The following is a 20771-nucleotide window of genomic DNA, read 5'->3' as shown; positions in this document are numbered from 1 at the left end:
AGCAGGCTCTTTTTTAAATATACATTATCCTGATTTGTCATGTAAACCATAGAAAGTACTTTTATTACCCCTTTTTCTACATGAGGAAACTGAGCCTCAGGCTTATGAAATAACCTGTTCATGGTCACACAGCAAGTAGCTGGCAGTGTGGGGATTGCCCATATCTGTCTTCATACAAAGCCCAGGTTCTTTCCATGAGTATTGCTACTGTGCCAACTAATGTATGTCTTTATGGACTGGTATCAACAATAAAAGTGCAGCCTTAAAAAGCAGATTCAAAAAGCTACAGTGAGAACAAGGAGGGAAATTCAGCCTGGAGGTTTCTGTTATGTGTCGAGGCCAAGCCCTACACAGACAGAACGTGGACCAAGTACAGAACACACGCAGTAAATAAGAAAAGAGTCCCACTTGATTTTGCTTACATGTGGACTCTAATGAGCAAAATAACCTAACAAACAAAATAGAAACAGACTCATAGATACAGAGAACATACTGACAGCTGTCAGAGGAGAGGAGGGTTCAAGGTTGGGTGAAAAAGGTGAAGGGATTAAGCAAAGAAAAGAAATTGTTCATAGACACAGATAACAGTGGTGATTACAGAAGGGAAAGGGGGTGGGGGAGGTGGAGGAGGGAAAGAGTGGATAAATGGTAATGGAATGAGATTTGACTTGGGGTAATGAATGCACAATATAGTATACAGATTATGTATTATGTAATGGTATTCCTGAAACCTATGGAATGCTATGAACCAATGCCACCCCAATAAAGTCAATTTAAAAAGAGAGAGAGAATCCTTATTATCCTGACCAGGCAGAAGAAACTGTCTTCATTACAGTAGGATAATGTGGTGATCACAAAAAAATATATAACATGTTGGAGATGGATAGAAGATAACACCTTGATTGCTACAAAAGAGTAACTCCTCCTACAGCAAGGTAAAACAACAACAACAATAACAACAACAACAACAAAACAACCCAAAACAACCTTCACATTGATGGACACAAGCCTTCTCTAAGTACAGTGAATGCCTGTGAAGCATCTAAGGGCCAATGTATTGTAGGGCTGTATATCCCAAGCTTTATTCACTCATGTTCTACTTTCTTCATGAGTTAAGACATCTAAATCTTAATCATAACATTATAAATGTACCGTTTTAAATTTATTATTCTATCTCAGTATGAATGGATTTGCCCTGAATAAAGCACTAGCTTTCTTTCCTCACCAAGCCACTCATTGTTATAGTTCATTTGCTCTTCAGTTTATTCAACTCTTATTTATTGAATACATTAGATGTTCTACAGTCTGTCTACCTAGTGTGGGTGGAGGTGGGGGGAGAAGGAGGAAGTGAAGTAGAAACCAGTAAGGCATGGTCCCTGCTTCAAGAAGGCTTTAGAATGTAGTTATCCTACCATTTCAGACTGTTCATAGAATACTGAGAATACAGGAGTAAGTGAGTGCCAAACTTTGCCTGGAAGAGGTAGGAAACTTTATACAAATGTATCCTTGAGCAGGAACGTCTGAATAAGGAGGAGGAATTCATCAAGCAGATTTGGAAAACTCATCTTCCCTGGACCATGGCTCAATTTTTTTTTTAACTATTCTAATCAAGAAGTAAAAAATATCAAGATTTTTAAAATTTTTGAATTCAGTTCAATCCAATGATTGTCATCAAGAAGTTCTTACATAATTTAGATTGTTTAGAAATAATAATTTTATTTTAGATCTGATGAATCAACAATGGCACTAAAACATAACTATAATGTACTTGACTATTTTGATGTATAGTTCTTATATCAATAAATCTAGATTATATGTGTGTTGGTTACCTTTTTATATAGATTTTATAGAATAAAATGCCAAGTATTTCTACTGTTTTATTTTTCTTGTAAAATAAGTTAAAAAGCAATTTATGTGTTACTTACAACATTTATTTATCGTAATTTTTCTCCTTTTTTTTGCTTTCAGTGTAAAACTCTTTCCGGAGTCTGTGACCACATCATATCCCTGTCATCAGATCCTCTGGTTTCACAGGCAGCCCACCTGGAAGTGATTCAGCTGGCCAACGTCAGACCAAGTGACGGGCTGGTAAGAGATGCTATGTTTATCAAAGCCGCCACCCATCAGTGTATAGCTAAAGATGTGGGCAAAACAGCCTTTAAATATGGAAATCCATGACTTTTAGCAAATTTTGAATAGTTTGGTATTTTTTTCCTAGAGGAGTTAAAGTAGTGGAAGCTTGTCATAAGAAGTTTTATAAAGATACATGAAAATGGAAGAAAACTAGACATGGTGATGTCTAGTTTTACCCTATTTGCTTTGGTAATCATTTAACTTTTATTGCATTCTTTCACCTCCTACCAAGGTTACTTAGGTTTAAAGGAAGTTTAAGTTAAGAACTTTATTAAAACCACAGTGTTATACCCATGCTAGTGGGTGTTTTGTTTGTTTTGCTTTGGTTTGTTCTGGTTTTACTAGATCTCTCTTCCCTTAGGGTGGGTAAACTAAATGAATGTAATATTCTTTATAACTCACACCCATGCTTTCCTATAAGAGTGAGTAAGCAGGTGGATCTTGCCAAACTAGGCTAACATCCATGCGATGTAAGTTTTTATTATGTAATAATAAAGGTAATCGTCTTCTATATTTTGTTCTCCTGATTAAAAATTATATTGCTTCTAAATGTAACCCAAGAGAGATCTTCTCTTTATTAAGCTTCTAGAGAGAAAGCATATAAAATTAATATTAATGAGGTAGACATAAAAGATACAAAAGGTCTGCTGACAGTTTCAAGACAAAAGACAAAAAACCCCAAGAAGCCAGTTGGATAACATCTTACCTACTACACAACTGTTACATGTTAGCTTGGTGCTACAGTATCTAATTCCTCCCTGTAGATAAAATTTCCAAGTATATAATTAATGATATTTTAGAAAATAGAAATGTTGGAAATTAGCATTAAAAATTCAGATTATATAGTATTAAAGATCTCTAAGCAAGTTTAACTTTTTATGTAGTGTTTCCTGTTCCATTAAATATGTATGCATATAAATAACCCTTTCAGAGGACAAACCCTTCATTGGCCACCAGTGATTTTTCAGGTTGAAACCATCTCTTCTATAGAGTGACTTTTCTTCTGATATTTGGGAAATTACTTTTAGGGTAACCATAGTTCCTCAGGCTTTTGTGGCTTTTATTGCTGTCTTCCTGAGAAGGCAGAAGTCAGTAAATCAGACATAGCTAGCTAGCAAGCATGTAATCACAGTAATCTATGAATGTTATATCTAACTTTGATTAGTTTTAAGAGCTTATTTGTAACATTTATACACTTATTTGAAGTATTAGTTCAGATTTTAAATTCTTACTTTCCTTTTAGTCCAGTTTTATTTAAAGCAGCTTTCAACAAGTGTTAAATGTTTTCCTTTATACATCTCCCCTTTCATTTGTTAGGAAGGAAATGGATCTCTATGCATGATTTGTAGAATGGGAAATTATGAACTAATTACTATATTATACTAGACTAGGAATCAGGACATCTGTATACAAATCACTTGCATAAATATCGCTGTGAGTATGGCCTGGAAGAAGTAGGAGAGTAAATTTAACTTCTTCGGTCTGTAGAATTTTGAGAGCAGGAAGGGTTGGCTAGATGATCTTTAAAGTTCTCTCTAGTTCTATGAGTCTGCAGTTCTGAGGATAGTGTTACTGAGAACAGAGCTTGATTTTTTCCCTCTGATTTCTGCGGAAGTCCCAGAGGGTGGGGGTGATGGAGGGAATAGCTATGTGAAGGGAGTCAAAGCAATGCTAATTAATGAACTTTGTGAAATCTTGATTTTTTAAAATTAAGTTATAGGCCTGGACAGCCCTTTTATTATTATTATTATTATTATTATTATTATTAATTTGAAAGAGTTAGATTTGGGTCTGCTCTTTGAAATAGTCATAAACATAAAATGCCAGAAGCAGATTCAGTTAAATAGTCTGGAAAAGAGGTAGAAAAGAAAAGAGAAGAATGAGTGCTTACTATTTGCCAGGTATTTTTCTCATTTTGTAAATGAGAAAATGGAGTCCCAGATCTTCATCTCTTTGCCTTGTATCACATATAGGTAATAGACAATTACGGCTGGGTTATGTCCAGGTAAATTTTAAATAAAGTACATCTGAAAAACGCTTGTTCCGTTATCCCACACTTAAACTTGGAATTGCTAAATTGCTAAAGGGGGTATGTGAGAAATTTAGCAGGATGACTTTAAAACTGGACCTATCTAAAGAAAAAAATTTAAAGGACAGTCAGCAGTACTTCATTGGGAAGGTGTTTCAGAAGGAGAAAAAGAAAAAACTAAAATATTGAATATTCCTAAAAAGATCAAGTATAAAACCGTTTCTTATGGTTTATGTTAAAGGGGCAATGACTAAATAGAAATTTTGCCTGACTTATTCAAGGTATCATTTTTAAAATCAGCCACTTTTAATTAAGTTTACTCAGTCACACATGAATGAATAGATTTGAGGATTTGGGTAGCATTTGGCTTGTTCCTAGCCATAGGAAGTCTATAAATGGTAAATGAAGGGAAGAAATAGAAAGAGGTGGGAGAATACCAAGCTTTAATGAAGTTTAATTAGCATAGAAACATCTGCAGAAGGTCTTCTGCCAGTTTCAAAACAGAGCATCTCTCATAGGCAAAAGGTAACTGCTTTGTTCTTCCACTGATAAACTGGAGAGATTGTTTATCAGCTTTCTACCTAATTAGTCAAATCTCCTAGGAGTTCCCAGATTTGAGAGTCCTGAGCATTATAAGAAATGGTAGGAAATGTGCTTAGTTATGATTAAAAATATGAAACTGGTTTCTAAAATGCTTTCAAACAACAATAGCAGAAAATAAAAGAAGGAAAATGAGAGCTAAGCATATCTAAACTAGATCAGAGCCAAAAGATGAGCTGAATAGAGAATAAAGGGCTAAGGGTGTGAGCATCCTTGGGGAAGCCTTTTGGCCTCAGAAAGTTCTTTTGATATTTAGGCCCTTGGACTATCTCCAAATATGCCTCATTTCACTGACTTGACTGTGAGGATTTTTTGGCTCCTATTGGTTAACTGACGTGTGGAGACAGAGTGAAGCAAATGTCATTTTGGCAAGCTGAGCAGAGAGAGGGAGCTGTGGAAGTCAGCTCTAGAATTAATTAATTGGTTTTTGGGGGGGAAAGACTAGGGTGCGGGTATGGGTGGGGGGAGGGAGAATGAAGTTTTTGAGGAAATCGAAGCCCAAGTTTATCTCAGTTCCAGAAAAAAGAGCCATTTGAACTACATGTTCTTGTGCTGTTTGAGCCTTTCTCAGAAGTGAACAAGTGATCAGATGTAGCTCTGTGGACTCTTCATTATTCCAGAGTTGATCAGTTCGAAGTTCATCCAAGCAACTTGTTTTTTCTCTTTCTTTTGGTGCCTGACTTCTGGCCATTTTCCTCAATAGTACTAGCAGAGGGAGAACAAAAGAATGAACAAGTTAGTTTTGATTATTAAAAGCTTATTGAAGTTAAGAATGAAAATATTGCATACAACAAAATATCTTCATTCTTTGTGGCATTTTAAAAATATGCTTTATTTCTATTCTGTTGTTCATAACTATGAAGCTTCTCTGTATACATAGCTAGATCCTTCTTTATTTAGGCATTCAAACATTCTTTATACATCTGAAAAAATAGCTTTAATATAAATTATATAACATTTAATTATGCATAAATAATGATGAGATCCTCTTCCTATAACTAATAGATTCTTACCTTAGCTTACAATGGACATATTTAAAGTTCTTGGTATGTGCATAATTATACACAGATTTTTGGTTTCAGAGTAAAACTAGATTATGTCCATGAGTTTTTATCCCAATAACTATAATTTTTTTTCTAAACATCATAGGATATTAGACTTTCTCTATGATCTAATCATTTATGAGATTATTTACAGCTCAGTAATCAGTACTAAACAGTTGAAAGAAGTGTAGAGGGAAATACTGGTTTACAGTTGTCAGAAGAGTGTGGGGGATTAAAGTAAATTTGTGATATCAAATCCAGTTACTCTTTATAACCACGTTACACATAGTACATGTGTAATAAAGAGTTTTTAATATTTTAGAGTATATGTTAAACAGTGAACATTTGACTTTAATATCTACACTTACCAAACATTTTATTCTGATAAGAAAAGTGAAGGTGTGCAACTCTCCCAACTGTTAATAAATCAGTAAATCAGGAACCTAGTGTTGAGAGTATGGTCTGCAGTCGGACTGGCTGAGCTTGAAAACTGGCTTCACCCCCTTGGAAAGACAACCCACCTTTCTTTGCCTCAATTTCCTTATCTCAGAAACAGAGATAATGGTAGTTTCTACCACAGAGGCTATTATGAAATAAATGTAAAACACTTGAAACAGTCCTTGTCACATTGTAACGAGTAGATGTTAGCACTAATGGTGACAAATAATGAGTGATGGTTTCTTATGTCCAAGCAATACATATTTTTTCTCTCACTGTCTTTTTCCACTTTATCTTCTCACAGTTCTTCCATGTAAAAAACTAAAACAAAATATAGTATTTAGCTCTTACAAATATACTTTAAGATCCTTTATTAACTTGATGTCATTTTGTTAACTCCCATGGGGGAGGAATTATTGCAAGAATCTTGTCCTCTCCTGAGGTCTATAATAGCACCATTATATTTACCTTCCAATAAATAATAGAATAAATATTAACATCAAAAGTATGCTATGCACTTGTCACCAGTGTAAGCTTGAATATGACCATATGGTCATAGCCAAGGACTACTAGGCAATTTCTTAATTAATCTCTATTTGTACTTGTGTTGAGTGTCATAATTTATTTCATATAGTGGTGGACTTTTATTTAAGAAACTAGAGTTCACAGGTAAGTAAACATTTTTTTAAAATTACATTCATTTTATTTCACATTAGAGATCCAGGCTCAGCCATTTTTGGAACTGATACCCATATTTTGGACACAATGACTTTATTGAAATGACTTTTCAGAATTAAAACCTACATGATGACTTCTGAATACTTCCATACAATCTACTTTACTGCTTCTTGTTTTTATTTCTTACTTTCAGTGAAAACACTTGTATATTCAGGTATCTTAGTATATAACTAACATAAAGGTATAGAAAATTAACATTTTAGTAACTGTCTACGTAAGTGCTTCAATGTATGCTTTTCTGAAATGATATTGTTGGTTATGTTAAGTCCCTTATATTTCAGGCTTCAAGTTTATAAAAAATATTTTTTTATTTTTGAAATCAATATTTTCAAATGCAAAGCACTGTAAAGTTCAGGTAATATTTTCCCCAATCAGAATTTAAAGTGGCATAATTTTCCTTAGAAAGAAAAGAAAGCCATTCACTGAATCATCTATTTTTTTTCTCTGATTTAATTAAATGAAAATATTTAAATATTTAAAATGTGAATTTATTCTTATGATACCTTTTAAGTTCTATAACTATCCATAATTTAAAGTTTTCTTTTGCTCTAAAAATTTGCACAATTTCAGGATTTCTGGATGATATCTATATTTCAAAGAAGCTTTTTACTAAAATGGCTTTATTTATATGGAAAATAGAATTATATCCTCTTTAATGGGAGGAGGGGTTGCCTCTCATTACCTTTTAATTACTGCTGTAGAGATGATTGGATGTGATTAGTAAAATTTCATCAATAAGAAATAAAGGCAGGCCCTGGCCGGTTGGCTCAGCGGTAGAGCGTCGGCCTGGCGTGCGGGGAGCCCGGGTTCGATTCCCGGCCAGGGCACATAGGAGAAGCGCCCATCTGCTTCTCCACCCCCCCTCCTTCCTCTCTGTCTCTCTCTTCCCCTCCCACAGCCAAGGCTCCATTGGAGCAAAGATGACCCAGGCGCTGGGGATGGCTCCTTGGCCTCTGCCCCAGGCGCTAGAGTGGCTCTGGTCACGGCAGAGCGACGCCCCGGAGGGTCAGACCATCGCCCCCTGGTAGGCAGAGCTTCGCCCCTGGTGGACGTGCCGGGTGGATCCCGGTCGGGCGCATGCGGGAGTCTGTCTGACTGTCTCTCCCCGTTTCCAGCTTCAGAAAAATACAAAAAAAAAGAAAAAAAAAGAAATAAAGGCAGAAAATACCGGATACCACAGAAGAGCAGGACAAAATAAGTTTATGTTAACAGTATTTTACCACTCTTCTGTCTCTAGTTAGTTGTAACTGAAGTGGCTCTGTAGGAGCCTACTTTTTATTGTGTAATATGTATCAAGTATAATAAGCTAATAACATACTAATGTTTGAATTTTTCATTATAACTTTCATTTTGTCATAGAACATATAGTACAGATATTTTTGGGTGAAGTGAGGTGTGTTCTTTCTTCAAGGTACAGTATTGTATTATGACACTGTATTTTACAAGTTTCATAGACAATTCACTTACCAAGATAAAATTTGATTAAGCTGTATACAGCTTATTCCATTTTGGGGGCAAACATTAGAAGGCAGCACATTCAGATAGGAGTTTGTTACAGTTTAAAGACGGCACTGTTGAATCATGGATTCATTCCTGGGGCATGTCGCTATTTTAACCTGATAAGGTTCAACAATATTGTAATAACTATGTATGGTGTCATATGGGAACTGGAAATATTGGGGGGGCACTGGAAATATTAGGGGGACATTTTTAAATGCAGTGAGATACTGTAAACTATACTCTTTTCATTGATTGATCATTCTCATGTAGTTCTTATTCCTCTGATCACTCATGTATTCATTTGTTTGTTTTAACAAAACTTAGTTTATATCTGCTATGTTTCAGGCATGGGGCGAGGCATTGAAAGAATTTAAAAATTAAACCAGTTTATTGCCCCTAAAGAGTGCAAGTAGGAGTTTATCTGTGTAAACTCCTTTCCAAAAGTTTCTGACTACTATGCTGTACACCTGAAACTAATATAAAATAATATTGAATATAAATTATAATTTAAAAATAAACTTTAAAAAATTGTAACAAAATAGTAATTTGATAGAATAATATTTTGTAAATGAAGTTATAATATACTTGGAAATATGGCAATTGCCTCACTTTTTTTTCTGATGCTGTCTTTTTCTTAGGGTATGTATATTAAATCAACATATGATGGCCTCCATGTAATTACTGGAACTACAGAAAATGTAAGTATTGTAATATTTCAATTTTTGGTTTGTGGTTTTCCTTTTATTGTTAAACAAATTATGTATCTCACATAATTACAGTTGACTTCTGAGGGCATGAACTAATTAGAAGATAAAGCTAAAAAGACCTTGAGTTAGTAAGTGCTGTTTTGGAGAGAATTTTAGTCAATTTATTTTGTATAGAATACTTGTTTACTTAAAGTAAATCAGATGTTTTTTGTTTGCAACTAGACTTTTGTCTTTGTTTAGTATTTTCTGGTTCATGACAAGTTATTGTGACATCTGTCAAACAGTTTATTTATATTAAGAAACTTAGCTTAGCCCTAGCTGCTTGTCTCAGTGGTAGAGTGTTGGCCCTGCATGCATACATTCTGGGTTTGCTCCAAGGTCAAGGCAAGCATGAGAAGTGACCATCTGCTTCTCTTCTCCCTCTCCCTCTTCTCTCTCCCTTCTCCTCCTTTAACCAGTGGCTCAATTGGATCTAGTGTCATCCCCAGACTGGGGTTGCTGGGTGAATCCCAGTCGGGGCACATGCGGGATGCTATCTCCCCTCTTCTCACTTAAAAAATATAATATAATATAATATAATATAATATAATATAATATAATATAATATAATATAATAAACATAACATAACATAATATAAGAAACTTAGCTTACATAAGAAAGAAACATTAGATAAGTCATGCTTTCTGCCTACTGGTGTATTCAGTGGTTTTCTCAGTGAGGACCTCCCTGGCTAGCAGTATCAGCCTCCCTTGAGAACTTGCTAGAGATGCAAATTCTCAGCCTGACCTACTGAATCAAAAACTCTAGAGACCAGCCTATGAGAACTGCTGCAAGCAGTGGATCAGAGTGAGTCCCCGGTCCTAGGTCCTATAAGCAGTTCTGAAGCTTAATGGTAGTATAATTCTTGGCAAGTCACTTACCGTCTCGTTAATTTAATTTTCTAAGCTATAAATTAGAAATAATATTGTTGGCTACATACTCACTAGATTGTTGTAAAAAATGAAATAGGCTAATAAATGGGAAAGACTATGCAGTAAGAGCTGCAGAAATGTGAAGCCATTTTGTTGGGCACTAACACATTCAGTATGATAGGTTTGAAGAGCATAATCAATCATTATTCCTGAATTGGGTCATCCCAGATTTCCATCCTACTTTTTTAGGGAGGTGCAGAGCTTTGGTTTTTTTCTTTCTTTTACAAATTCTGACAAATTGCATGTTTGTACTCTATTCCTTCAAAGAAGACTGAGGTATAATTAGTTAACCTCAAACTATTAATGATCTAAGCATTGTACTAGCATTTTCTTTCAGCTACCAACATCTCATCTAATCCTCCTATTACTTTAACTATTTATTGACTTCCCCTGCCACACACATTTCTCTTGGATTCTGTAAATGATGAAGCACATAATAATATGTTATAGTTGGATTGTTGTACTGACTTCACGTTTGGTATTAAGTATGAGAGTTATATTGGATCAAGAATATCATTTAAAGGGATGTTGTGAACTATTTAAAATTTTTAAATGCACAAAGATACTGTAAACTAGACTCTTTTCATTGATCATTCTCATGTAATTCTATATTCCTTGGACCATTCATTTATTCATTTGTTCGTTTTAACAAAACTTAGTTCATATCTGCTATGTTTCAGGCATGGGGCGAAGCATTGAAATAATTTAAAAATTAAACCAGCTTATTGCCCCTAAAGAGTGCAAGTAGGAGTTTATCTGTGTAAACAGGCTGTGAAATTTGCATAATGAACAAAAGAAAGAATAGTGACTAATGCCAAGTGAAATCAGAGAAGGAATCACAGAAATTGTGATTTTGAACTATATCTTAAAGAATTGGTAGGAACTTCATCCCTATATTGTCTGTTGTCTAAAACAAAGTTGAGCACTATCTACTGATCATATTAATTACTCAGTAATATTTGATAAATGAACAAGTTATTAAAGAAAGGTTGATTCTGTGAGTAGTTCAGATATGAACCAAATATTAATAGTTCCCCTTAACTTTTCTTTTTTCTTAAAAAAGTTTTACTATTTTTGGTACCCTCGGTCATTTACCATAAGATCTGTGTTGAGTTGAGTCCTAGTAAAACTGCTCACTAAAGTGGCTAAGTTATATTGCTTTGCTGTGCCCTGGTTTCTTAGTTTCCTCATATACAAAATGAGGAGTTTAAACAAAATAATCTTCAGGGTCCCTTTCAAAACTGGAAGTCTGTAATTTATAGGACTTAGTTCTTTTTTTCCTTTTCCTTATCTGTGCAAACTGTCATTTCGGTTTCTTTGAATTTTATGTATAAACTATATAATTTTCTTTTACATCATAACTAGTGCCATTGGCTTGATTTTTTTTTCATAATTTCCTTTACAAAGATCAATTGTGAATGAAATAGCACAAGGACTGACTGACTCTATACCTACAACTCAATTAAAGTAATGATTTGCAAACTTTTCATTATTGTTACATGGTACTTGTCTGATCCGTAATATACATACCTCCTAAAGATGCTGTAAAACAATGACATTCTTAGGGCTGGGTCAACATCCTAGGAAAATAATTAAGGAAGCAGTTAATATCCTAGAAAAAAGAAAAATTGTTTTCTGAACTACCCTCTTGATAGTATACTTATGTTATTGCTTCAAACTGGAATTCCCTATGATATCACCTTATCTTGAATTCTAGCCTATGGCAAATATTGTGAATTTTAAAAGTTGTTGAATTGAGATTAATTTTTCAACTTCTTTGTTTTTGAAATAATTGGGTATTAGGAATGAGTAAGAAATAAAGGAAGTATAAATCACTTTTAAAGTAAATCCTATTCCAGGGTCTCAAAAGTGGCATTTTAATTTTGCAATTCCAATGCCATATCATTTTTCATTAGTTTTCAATAGATACTAATGAATAAATATTATAGTATTTATAGTTGTATTTGATAGATTAATACACTTACATAAAATGCACAAATATGTTTCATTAAAACATATTTTCTGTATGTTCAGAAGTTCATAAACATTACAATATGTATAATCAATCATCACTATTCACGAGAGGAAAATAAAGAATAGTATTTTAAATTCATTACTTATAATATTATAAAATTTCTATCTTAAATCCCATTTTAGTTTTCTAAAGACTTCATAAGCTTGTCAAAATTAGTTTACCAGAGTTGATTTTTGCTTTCTTCTTTGCTTCTTTTTTAAATCTCTCATGAGAATTTTTAAAAAGTGATGAAATTGTTACATCTTGTGGTTGTGGGCATTTTAGTTTATGTAATGTGATTTTGTTTTACCAATATATTACACTGTATGAAACATAAGAAATGGGATGTTATTGTAATTAGACACTTAGACAGAGAATGTTATATAACGTTATTTTGAACTAATAACTATATAATGTTATTTTGACACTTAGAGAATGTTATATAATGTTATTTTGAACTAATAATTTGCTCTTCTAAGTTATTCAGAATTGTATTAATGTCACAAATTAGTAATTTAATCATCAAATGACAGAGCTTTGATGGTGATCATAAGCATGTACTTGAAAATATTTACTTGCTAAAGTTAACGTGAATTATTTTTATTAAACAGAAAGGATCAAACTTAAAAAATATAATGTTTTGAATTGTATTTTTGAGCCACTTGCCTGGTTGAGCTTAGTATGGTTGTCTGTATAGTTTGCACTGGGTAATACCAATTATTACTTTCCCTTATTGCTTTCAGAAGCATACTGGTCTTTCATAACATAAATATCTGTATATTGTTTTGCATTTTCATTTTCCATCATTAGTTTTACATGGAATGCAAACAGTATATTAAATACTTATAACCTTTTGTTAGCATAATTCATTGAAAATTATAATTAAATTATTGATCTGTTTTAAAGAGGTAGACTTATTGTAGAGTTTCAGAGAGAGGAGATGACTGATAAAATTTACATTCTTTATCATTTCCTTTATGTTAAATTTAGTCACCTGCAGATCAGTGCAGAAAAATCCATGCTGGCGATGAAGTGATTCAAGTTAATCATCAGACTGTGGTATGTATAATTACCTTATGAGTCAGTGGGAGGAACTAATATAAAGATTTGTTAAAGCTTTAAAAGAATATCAATGAAATAAAATGCCTGTTTGTTTATAAAATAGTTTTTTAAAAAATAACTGAATGACTATACCTCTTAATTATTTGATGGAATGTAAGGCATAGTTTTAAAAGAATATGAGGAAGTTTGGTGGTGGCTGAGATTAGATATGCATTTTATATGGAAAGTTGCAGGATAATATATACACCCTATGAACTGGTATAATAATTTTAGAATAGAAATAAAAGTCACAATGCATACAAATTCATCCTTTTCTTGATATAACTTTCAAGTTTTATTTTAAAAATTATTGAATTACCTAGTTGATATGTTTGTAACCACATGCATTCATTCATCTACTTTGACATTGATTTGTTCATTAAATTGTCTGGTGTGTTGATTTATTTTTAATTTTTTTAAATAAACTTTAATAGCTGAATTAGCTCTTCATTTCCCAAAAGAGGACTGCAGTGTTAGTTTTAAAACTATTGCACTGAAGTAAATAAATTCATAAAATTTTCTTGCTTTATGAATCTCACGAATCCCTTTCTAGGCTAAGAATGCGAGTGGCATTCTATGTCTATGGTAGATTTTCACGGGCTATTTTTCTTAATATCACATTTAGAAAATGACCACCATATGATTTTCATTTTAGATTATTTTGTGTCTCAGTTGATTCATTTTGTTTACCTATCTCTGGCAAAATAAAATGCATTGTCTAAAAGATAAAGGTAAAATAATCTGATTATTAATATTATAATCTTCATTTGAGGGAAAAAATGTTTTTACTATGGTAAATATTCTTATAGCTCACTAACTCTTCAGAGTGAGTAATTGTTTCCTATTGAACCTTTAACTAAATTTGCTTTTACATGTTCTAGTCATAGAAGAAATTTTAAAAAGAAAGGCTATATTTTGGGGGTTAGAAGACTCGTGTGAAAAGTCTAATCATTCTCAGTGTTTCTGATCCTAAGGCAGAAGCCATTTTAATTTTGGTTTTGAATAAACTGAAAATTTTGTGGTATATTGGAGAGGCTACTGAACACTAATTACAGTTATTATGTTTCTTCAATGAGTTCATTATCTAAGAGAATAAAAGTAAATGAAAGTTTAAAAAATTAAACATGTGGGTGTAAGGTTAATAGGAATTAATGTTGGTAATCAAAAAGTCTTTCCACACGATGACAGTTTTGATGATTAGAAAGTTCTCATTACTGGATGCTCTATACAAAGTGACTGTCCTGACCACAGTCCCCTGTCCCTTAGGAGCAGAATTTGGGTAGTGGGATAAAGCAGCTGCTTCATTAGACAGGGAGCTTCACTCTCTTCTATTGTTCATATTGCCTCAGTTCCTCCAGTGTGATCTTAACATGTATGACATCTGTTGGATAGTTGGACCAATTTCCAGTTGGTCAATTCTAAGAGGATAGAAATTAGTCTCTAATGAAAAATAAATTGTTTAAAGGATGCTCTTTGTGAAGCAAAGATTCTGATAGTTATCAAATGAACATGAAAGTATTTATAGGCCAAAAGTGAGCTAATAAAACCTATATGGATTGATGATATTTAAATACTACGAGAATGTGTAAATATATCTTTGCATCAAGGGCAGGAATATTCCAAAATATTAAAAACTACACAGAATAATGGGTGGGGGAACTTCCAGTTTTTGTTCTGAAATTGACTTTGGCTTTAAGTGAGTTATGGTAACTATAGAAGCATCATTTTACCTTTTTATAATAATACTATTCATAATCAAATCTTGCTGATTTCTTGTACTGTATCAAGCATAATGTTTAGTACCTTAATTATTTTATGTCATTTATTTCTTACATTATCACTACAAAGATAAATGTAGAAATTGAGACTCGGAATGATTGTTTAACTTACCTACAACTCAAAGCTCTCTGAGTCTATGGCCCATGGTCTTACTTTAGTTTTATTATACTCCTTCCCCAAACTCAAATTATAAAATTATCAATTGAAAGGGGGAGAATTCTAACAATCATGTAAGTAAATCTCAGGATTCATCGGCAGATTAAGTGGAACTAAGGATAAGAGAAGAGGAAAGGAAGTGAGAATTCACATTACTGGGTTTGACTCACCTGACTAAAATTAGAAATGGTGTGGAAATTTAACTTTCTTACTCCTTTCCTTCAGATAGATAAAGTGTGTAAAACACTTATCACAATGCCAGGCATACATTAGTGGCTCAATAAAAATTAACTTTTGACCTCCCTTTCTTCCTTTTACCTGCTACTACAGTTGGGCCAATTGGAGTCCAGGTTCTTGGCAGACTGCTAACTAGAACCTACAGATTGATTTAGGATAGTAATAAAGACATTCTCTCACAGGAAAAGAAGTTGAATTCCATGAAGCTAGTCTTCCTTAATAATGTGATCAAATACCAGACCTTTGTGTTCCAGTGAGAGGCATATTTGTGCAAGATTGATACATTTTATAAAATGCAGCCTATTCTGTCTTTTTTTTTCTCACTGTAGCCTGCATTGTTTTCCGTATAGTTCTTTTAATGTTTTGCTAGACAATATATAGAGGTGTAAAATGGAATTTTCCTGGGTTTTGTTACTATGAAAGATTTTGTAGGTAGATAAATTAGTTGAAACAGTATAAATTATTTGCAGTCTACAATTATCCCTTCTATCTCTACATTTATTACCAGGGACATTAGAGGTTGGTTATGATATAATAATTACATTAAAGTAAGATTTAATACATTTGAAATACATATTTAATATTTTAATCCAATAATTAATTGGCCAAAATAGTGAGATAATGTCAATATTATTCTATAATAATTTAGACTTAATAATGAAAATAGTAATGTTCAGTCTTATATTTTGCATGTTATTTGCCCAGATAGTGGTATTTTTCTGTAATTCTAAAATTTCTTATTGTAATGTACAATATAAAATCTGATAACTATTCTTATTTTTAAATATATAGAAAATCAGTTTGAATTTTTTCCCTAAGAGTCTGAGAAAGTTGAATGAATCACAGATAAATTCAAATCTTATTTTTTTTGAAATTGATAGTATGTTATATCTCCAAAATGTCCAATTAGAAGTGTATATTTTGAGTTTGCTCTTTTAAAAAAAGTATATTTTCTTATTTAAAATAAAACTGGAAGTTTTCTGTCCTTTTTCATGTTGCTATATTTTTTATTGTAAGTGGCCTTTAAGCTTTTCAAATGAACATACTTCTGTGGCTGAGAAACTGTGGCTGCCAGGTAGGAAGAAGAAAAAAATCATGAACATCCAAGCCAAGCAGATTGAGTCCTATTGCATGTCCTCCCTGCCAGTGAAGACCCAACTCCTCAAAGGCTGCTGGAATCTCCCAAGATTTTTTCCACTTCATCTGCCACTACATCCCTCTCTCTGGGAGATATACCTCGGCATAGTTCGAATCAGCAACTCTGCCCTTCCTGATGCACTTGAACACATTTTTTAGCTAATGAGATTATTTCATATTTATAGCTATCTATTTGGGCATATTCCTAATGAATTTGTTTAATTTTATGTTAATTCTCTTTTGGGTGCGTTAAGTGTTCAAAGCTTCTATCCATACTAAAAACAGATATTTTCTTCTTAGGAGTTATCAGTTGAAAATAGTGGGAAATGTAATAGCTGAATCCAGCATTTGAAAAAAAATTATTTTGTATAAATATTTAAAAGATATTCCTATTATTTTGAAAGGGCTTCTGGAACCTGTTGCCTACAGTCTTTCAAGAAATGGTTTAATAGCTATGGCTATAAAGGCAACTGGAATGGAAAATAACCAGGTTGGGATAGTTAAGAAAAAAGATAGACTGCAGCAAATAGGGTGTTGGGCATTAATTAGTGAGAGATGGAAGATGAGTACTATAAGGTAGTGGTTCACATGACCCCCAAATGGTGAACACTGTTGAGCAAGAGTTAAACTGGTGATGGCAGAGGGGATAGGGTGGAAGGGGTGGGGAGGAACAAATTAAAAACTATTGTATCATCTGGAAAGGCCATTCTAACTTTATTTATATAATTTTATTTTAACTTCATTTATATATATAATTTTCAAAGGTGTCTCCCTTATTCTCACTCTAGTCTTTCGTTTTTCACTCCATCCTCTCCATCTTGTTCCTTCAAGCCCAGAAAAACAGAGTATTGATTAAAGGGAAACCAACATAATCAGAATGAATGGAAAGCGTGACCCATTGGCCCAGCTCTCCCTTTCCTTCCTTCTCACCCTACAGCCCTGCCCTGGACTTCAACGGGAGGAGGGGCTCTTTGAGTGGAATTGATACCATGAGAACAGCTAAACCCAGATGTGCTTTCTCTCTATAGTTTTAATTTACTAAATTGTTGTCTTTATATTTTAATTTTATCTTCTAACTTCATTTTCTTCCCTTTTCCTTTACTACCATCTCTTCTCATTTAACTATTTCTCCTCATTTTCTTTATTCTTGCCTGTTTTCTTCTATTCTCCTTTCTCAAAGCAGAAAATAATTATCTTTAATTCTTTATACCCAAAATATTGAAAACTGAGACCTCAAATAGCAGTGTTTCTGGTGCACCTCGCATCTAACTCTGCTAAACACAAGGCGTTGCTGGAGCACAGAGATTAGTGATGTTAGCCTGGTGTTCAACATGTTGCTTACTAATATTTATGATAATACCCTAGATTAACTCTGTTTGAATTCTAAGAAATTGGTATTCTAAAGCAGCAAGTGAATTGTTCTATTTTATAAGGGAAAAAAATCATGAAGATACAGTTACCAAATATTGAAGGAAACAATGCATCATACATTTCAGTTACTCAGTAATATTTTATTTCAGCTTCTACCTTATATAGTGTGTATAGTTTATAATATGTTCATAGATTTTCTTTTATTGTACTTGGACATTGTAGATTTCATGAGAATGTGTGGAAGCTGGCTCTGAAGTGCCCTATATTGATATAAACTATATATTTTATTTTGCCTAGAGACATCAATTAATTAATTTATTATCTAATATAATATTTTATTATTTTTCTGTTATCAAACTAAAACTTATTAGCTTACATTTTCATATAAAGGAGATTAAGTTGTATGATGACTTAATAACAGTACCTCCCTGTTAACCAATTTATTTTCTCTGCAGATCTCTGCATCCTGATTTCTTTCTCTTATTTATGAAGTTTTTACTAGCTTCCACAGGAAAAGAGTAATTGCTTTTTAAAATGGTTACTCCAATTTATATTTATTATGAGACTTCATCTATCAGTGTCAATATACATTTAATATGATCTAGTTATTTTACATGTGATTTTTAAAAGGTTTCCTAATAAGTGATTATTTCCTACGTTTAACATGTATCTCTTGGCTGATATCTTTACCTATTTCAGCTTACTAAATGTGGAACTAATTTGCAAGTCAATATCAATAACTGCAGCCCTTTTCCTACATCTACCAGAAAGGCAAAAAACAGCCAGTCTAATCGTCTAGTCCACTTTCCGTCTGGGGGGGGGAGGGGGTCAATTAGTAGATAACATTTAACTGCCTGATGAAGATAAACCATTATTACATGAAAGGAAAACTCCTTAGAGTACCATAAATTAGAAAATTCAAGCAAAATCTTATATTCTTAATCTTAAATGGTTTTTATGTTATTTAGCCCTAGGATTCAAATATAGGCTTCATGTACTAAATTAAAATTCTGATCAGCATGGTGGCTGGAATTTTAGGTCATGGAGCCACTGATTACTTGCACATATTCTTCCACCTTATGAGTCCCAATACTGGTCAACGAAAGATACGTATTTGAAAACTGGGACAAATGACGAGAGTTCACTACAGCCCCGTTTATGGTGGACGTTGTGGCACGCTTTTTCTCTGAGTTATTGGATTTCTGGTAAAATGATTTTTAAAAATTAACTTCTACAGTGAAAGTATCTATAGTCATTGTGGAAGTTCATAAACCAAAGATTTTTAATAAAGATTTAGGATGTTGTTTATTTAGCAATATATATGCATATATGCACACGCTTTGGTTTGGTTTTGATAAATACAGACTTCTGTTACAATATTTGTATTTTCAAATAAACATATCTTTGTTAAATGTCTACCAGTAGGTGATATTATAAAGGTTATTCACAGCAAAAAGTTGTAAATATCTAAGCATGTTACTTTTTTGAATACTAAGCTTTTGGTTAATTTTAAATTGCTTTTTCATTTGGATTCCAAAATTAAAGTATAATTTTTTCATAAGTATGAACATTTTGTTTATTCTTTCTCAGAATTCCTATTAGTAGAACCTATAGATTTTTAGATGACAATAATTTGTTTCATCCCTTAGCTATGGTGTCTAGGACACTACTTTTTATTTTAAAATGCACATAGTTCTAATATTTTTGCAAGAAGAACAGAAATGAAGTATAGGAAGGAATGGCTGAAATGTAATGATTTCTAAATATATACAAACCCAAAATTGTTTTAAAATTTAACCCATGTAAATATATTTATAGAAATTTTAGTTTAAATGACTATATTATTATGGTTCATTTAAAATATGTTACTGATTTTGGGGAGATGATGAAGTTCTGTGGTCTGACCAAAGATGGGCTGCCACAGCCTTTCTCGCTGATGTGATTGTCTCCCTCCTACGTCTCCCTTGCAGAGGCTCTGAGACTCACTCAGTTTTATCTTTTGAGGACGTTAAAGGATACCATGAATGGTGATGAAAAAAATAATAAAATTGGGTCCCATTTCATCTTCTGTAACATATACAAATGTAAACCATGAAGCACCCAAAAGAAACCTTTGGTCTTCAGAGGTTCCAATATTACCAAATCTCTTATTGCGATGGAAGAAGGGAAAGAGAGCTTGTGTTGAAGATGCTAACCTGCACCCACAAGTTTTTAATCAGCTTGACACAGACGAATAGGCATTGGCAATCCTAAGGCGGCAGTTACTATATATAAGTGATAGGTAACAGGACATAATGTAACAGGATATGTAAATGCATCACCCTTGCAGATAACTTATGTGGGTGATTTCTAAAAATGAAAGGAAAAATTATGATTACTATTTTCTTCCTTTCATGAGTTTCCTCATGAATCCTTCAAAAAATTTTGACTTAGCTCTCAGAACATCTTGGTTATAGAGAGAAAGACTGGAAGGTGGTATGAGAAAAGAAAACTGCTAGTTTCTTGTAGTGCTCAAGTTCACTTTCTCTCTTGGACTCCATATCCATTTTTAGCAATGAGAAATTATGTTCTCTGTGCTTTCTCTTTCAGTATAACACACATGCATTATATATGTGACTGTGTGAAATTCACATGGAAATATTAATTACTAAAACATGTAAATCACAGTTGTGAGTAGCTCAATCTGCTCCAAATTTTTCTATAAAATTGAGCCACATTAAGAAAAATGCCTTAAAATGGTTTGATGTATTCTTGTTTAGTTGGATAAATGCCTTTTAAAGTTAAGGAGGATGTGAGATGAAGAGTGGCTCAAGGAA

General features: G+C 33.0%; 1 protein-coding gene across 4 annotated transcripts in view; it reads left to right on the top strand.

The window, feature by feature from the left end:
* The window catches only part of CNKSR2 (connector enhancer of kinase suppressor of Ras 2), a 257480-nt gene that overhangs the window by 111457 nt on the left and 125252 nt on the right, over nt 1-20771 (top strand). For all 4 annotated transcript variants that reach the window (XM_066248700.1, XM_066248697.1, XM_066248698.1 and 1 more), the window contains exons 6-8: nt 1969-2088; nt 9120-9179; nt 13165-13233. In XM_066248700.1, the coding sequence (XP_066104797.1) occupies nt 1969-2088; nt 9120-9179; nt 13165-13233 (249 nt within the window). The remainder of the gene's footprint in view (nt 1-1968; nt 2089-9119; nt 9180-13164; nt 13234-20771) is intronic.

The sequence above is a fragment of the Saccopteryx bilineata genome, chromosome X (genome assembly GCF_036850765.1).
Source record: "Saccopteryx bilineata isolate mSacBil1 chromosome X, mSacBil1_pri_phased_curated, whole genome shotgun sequence".
In the NCBI taxonomy this organism is placed as follows: Eukaryota; Metazoa; Chordata; class Mammalia; order Chiroptera; family Emballonuridae; genus Saccopteryx; species Saccopteryx bilineata.
This window is presented reverse-complemented; position numbering and strand designations above follow the sequence as displayed.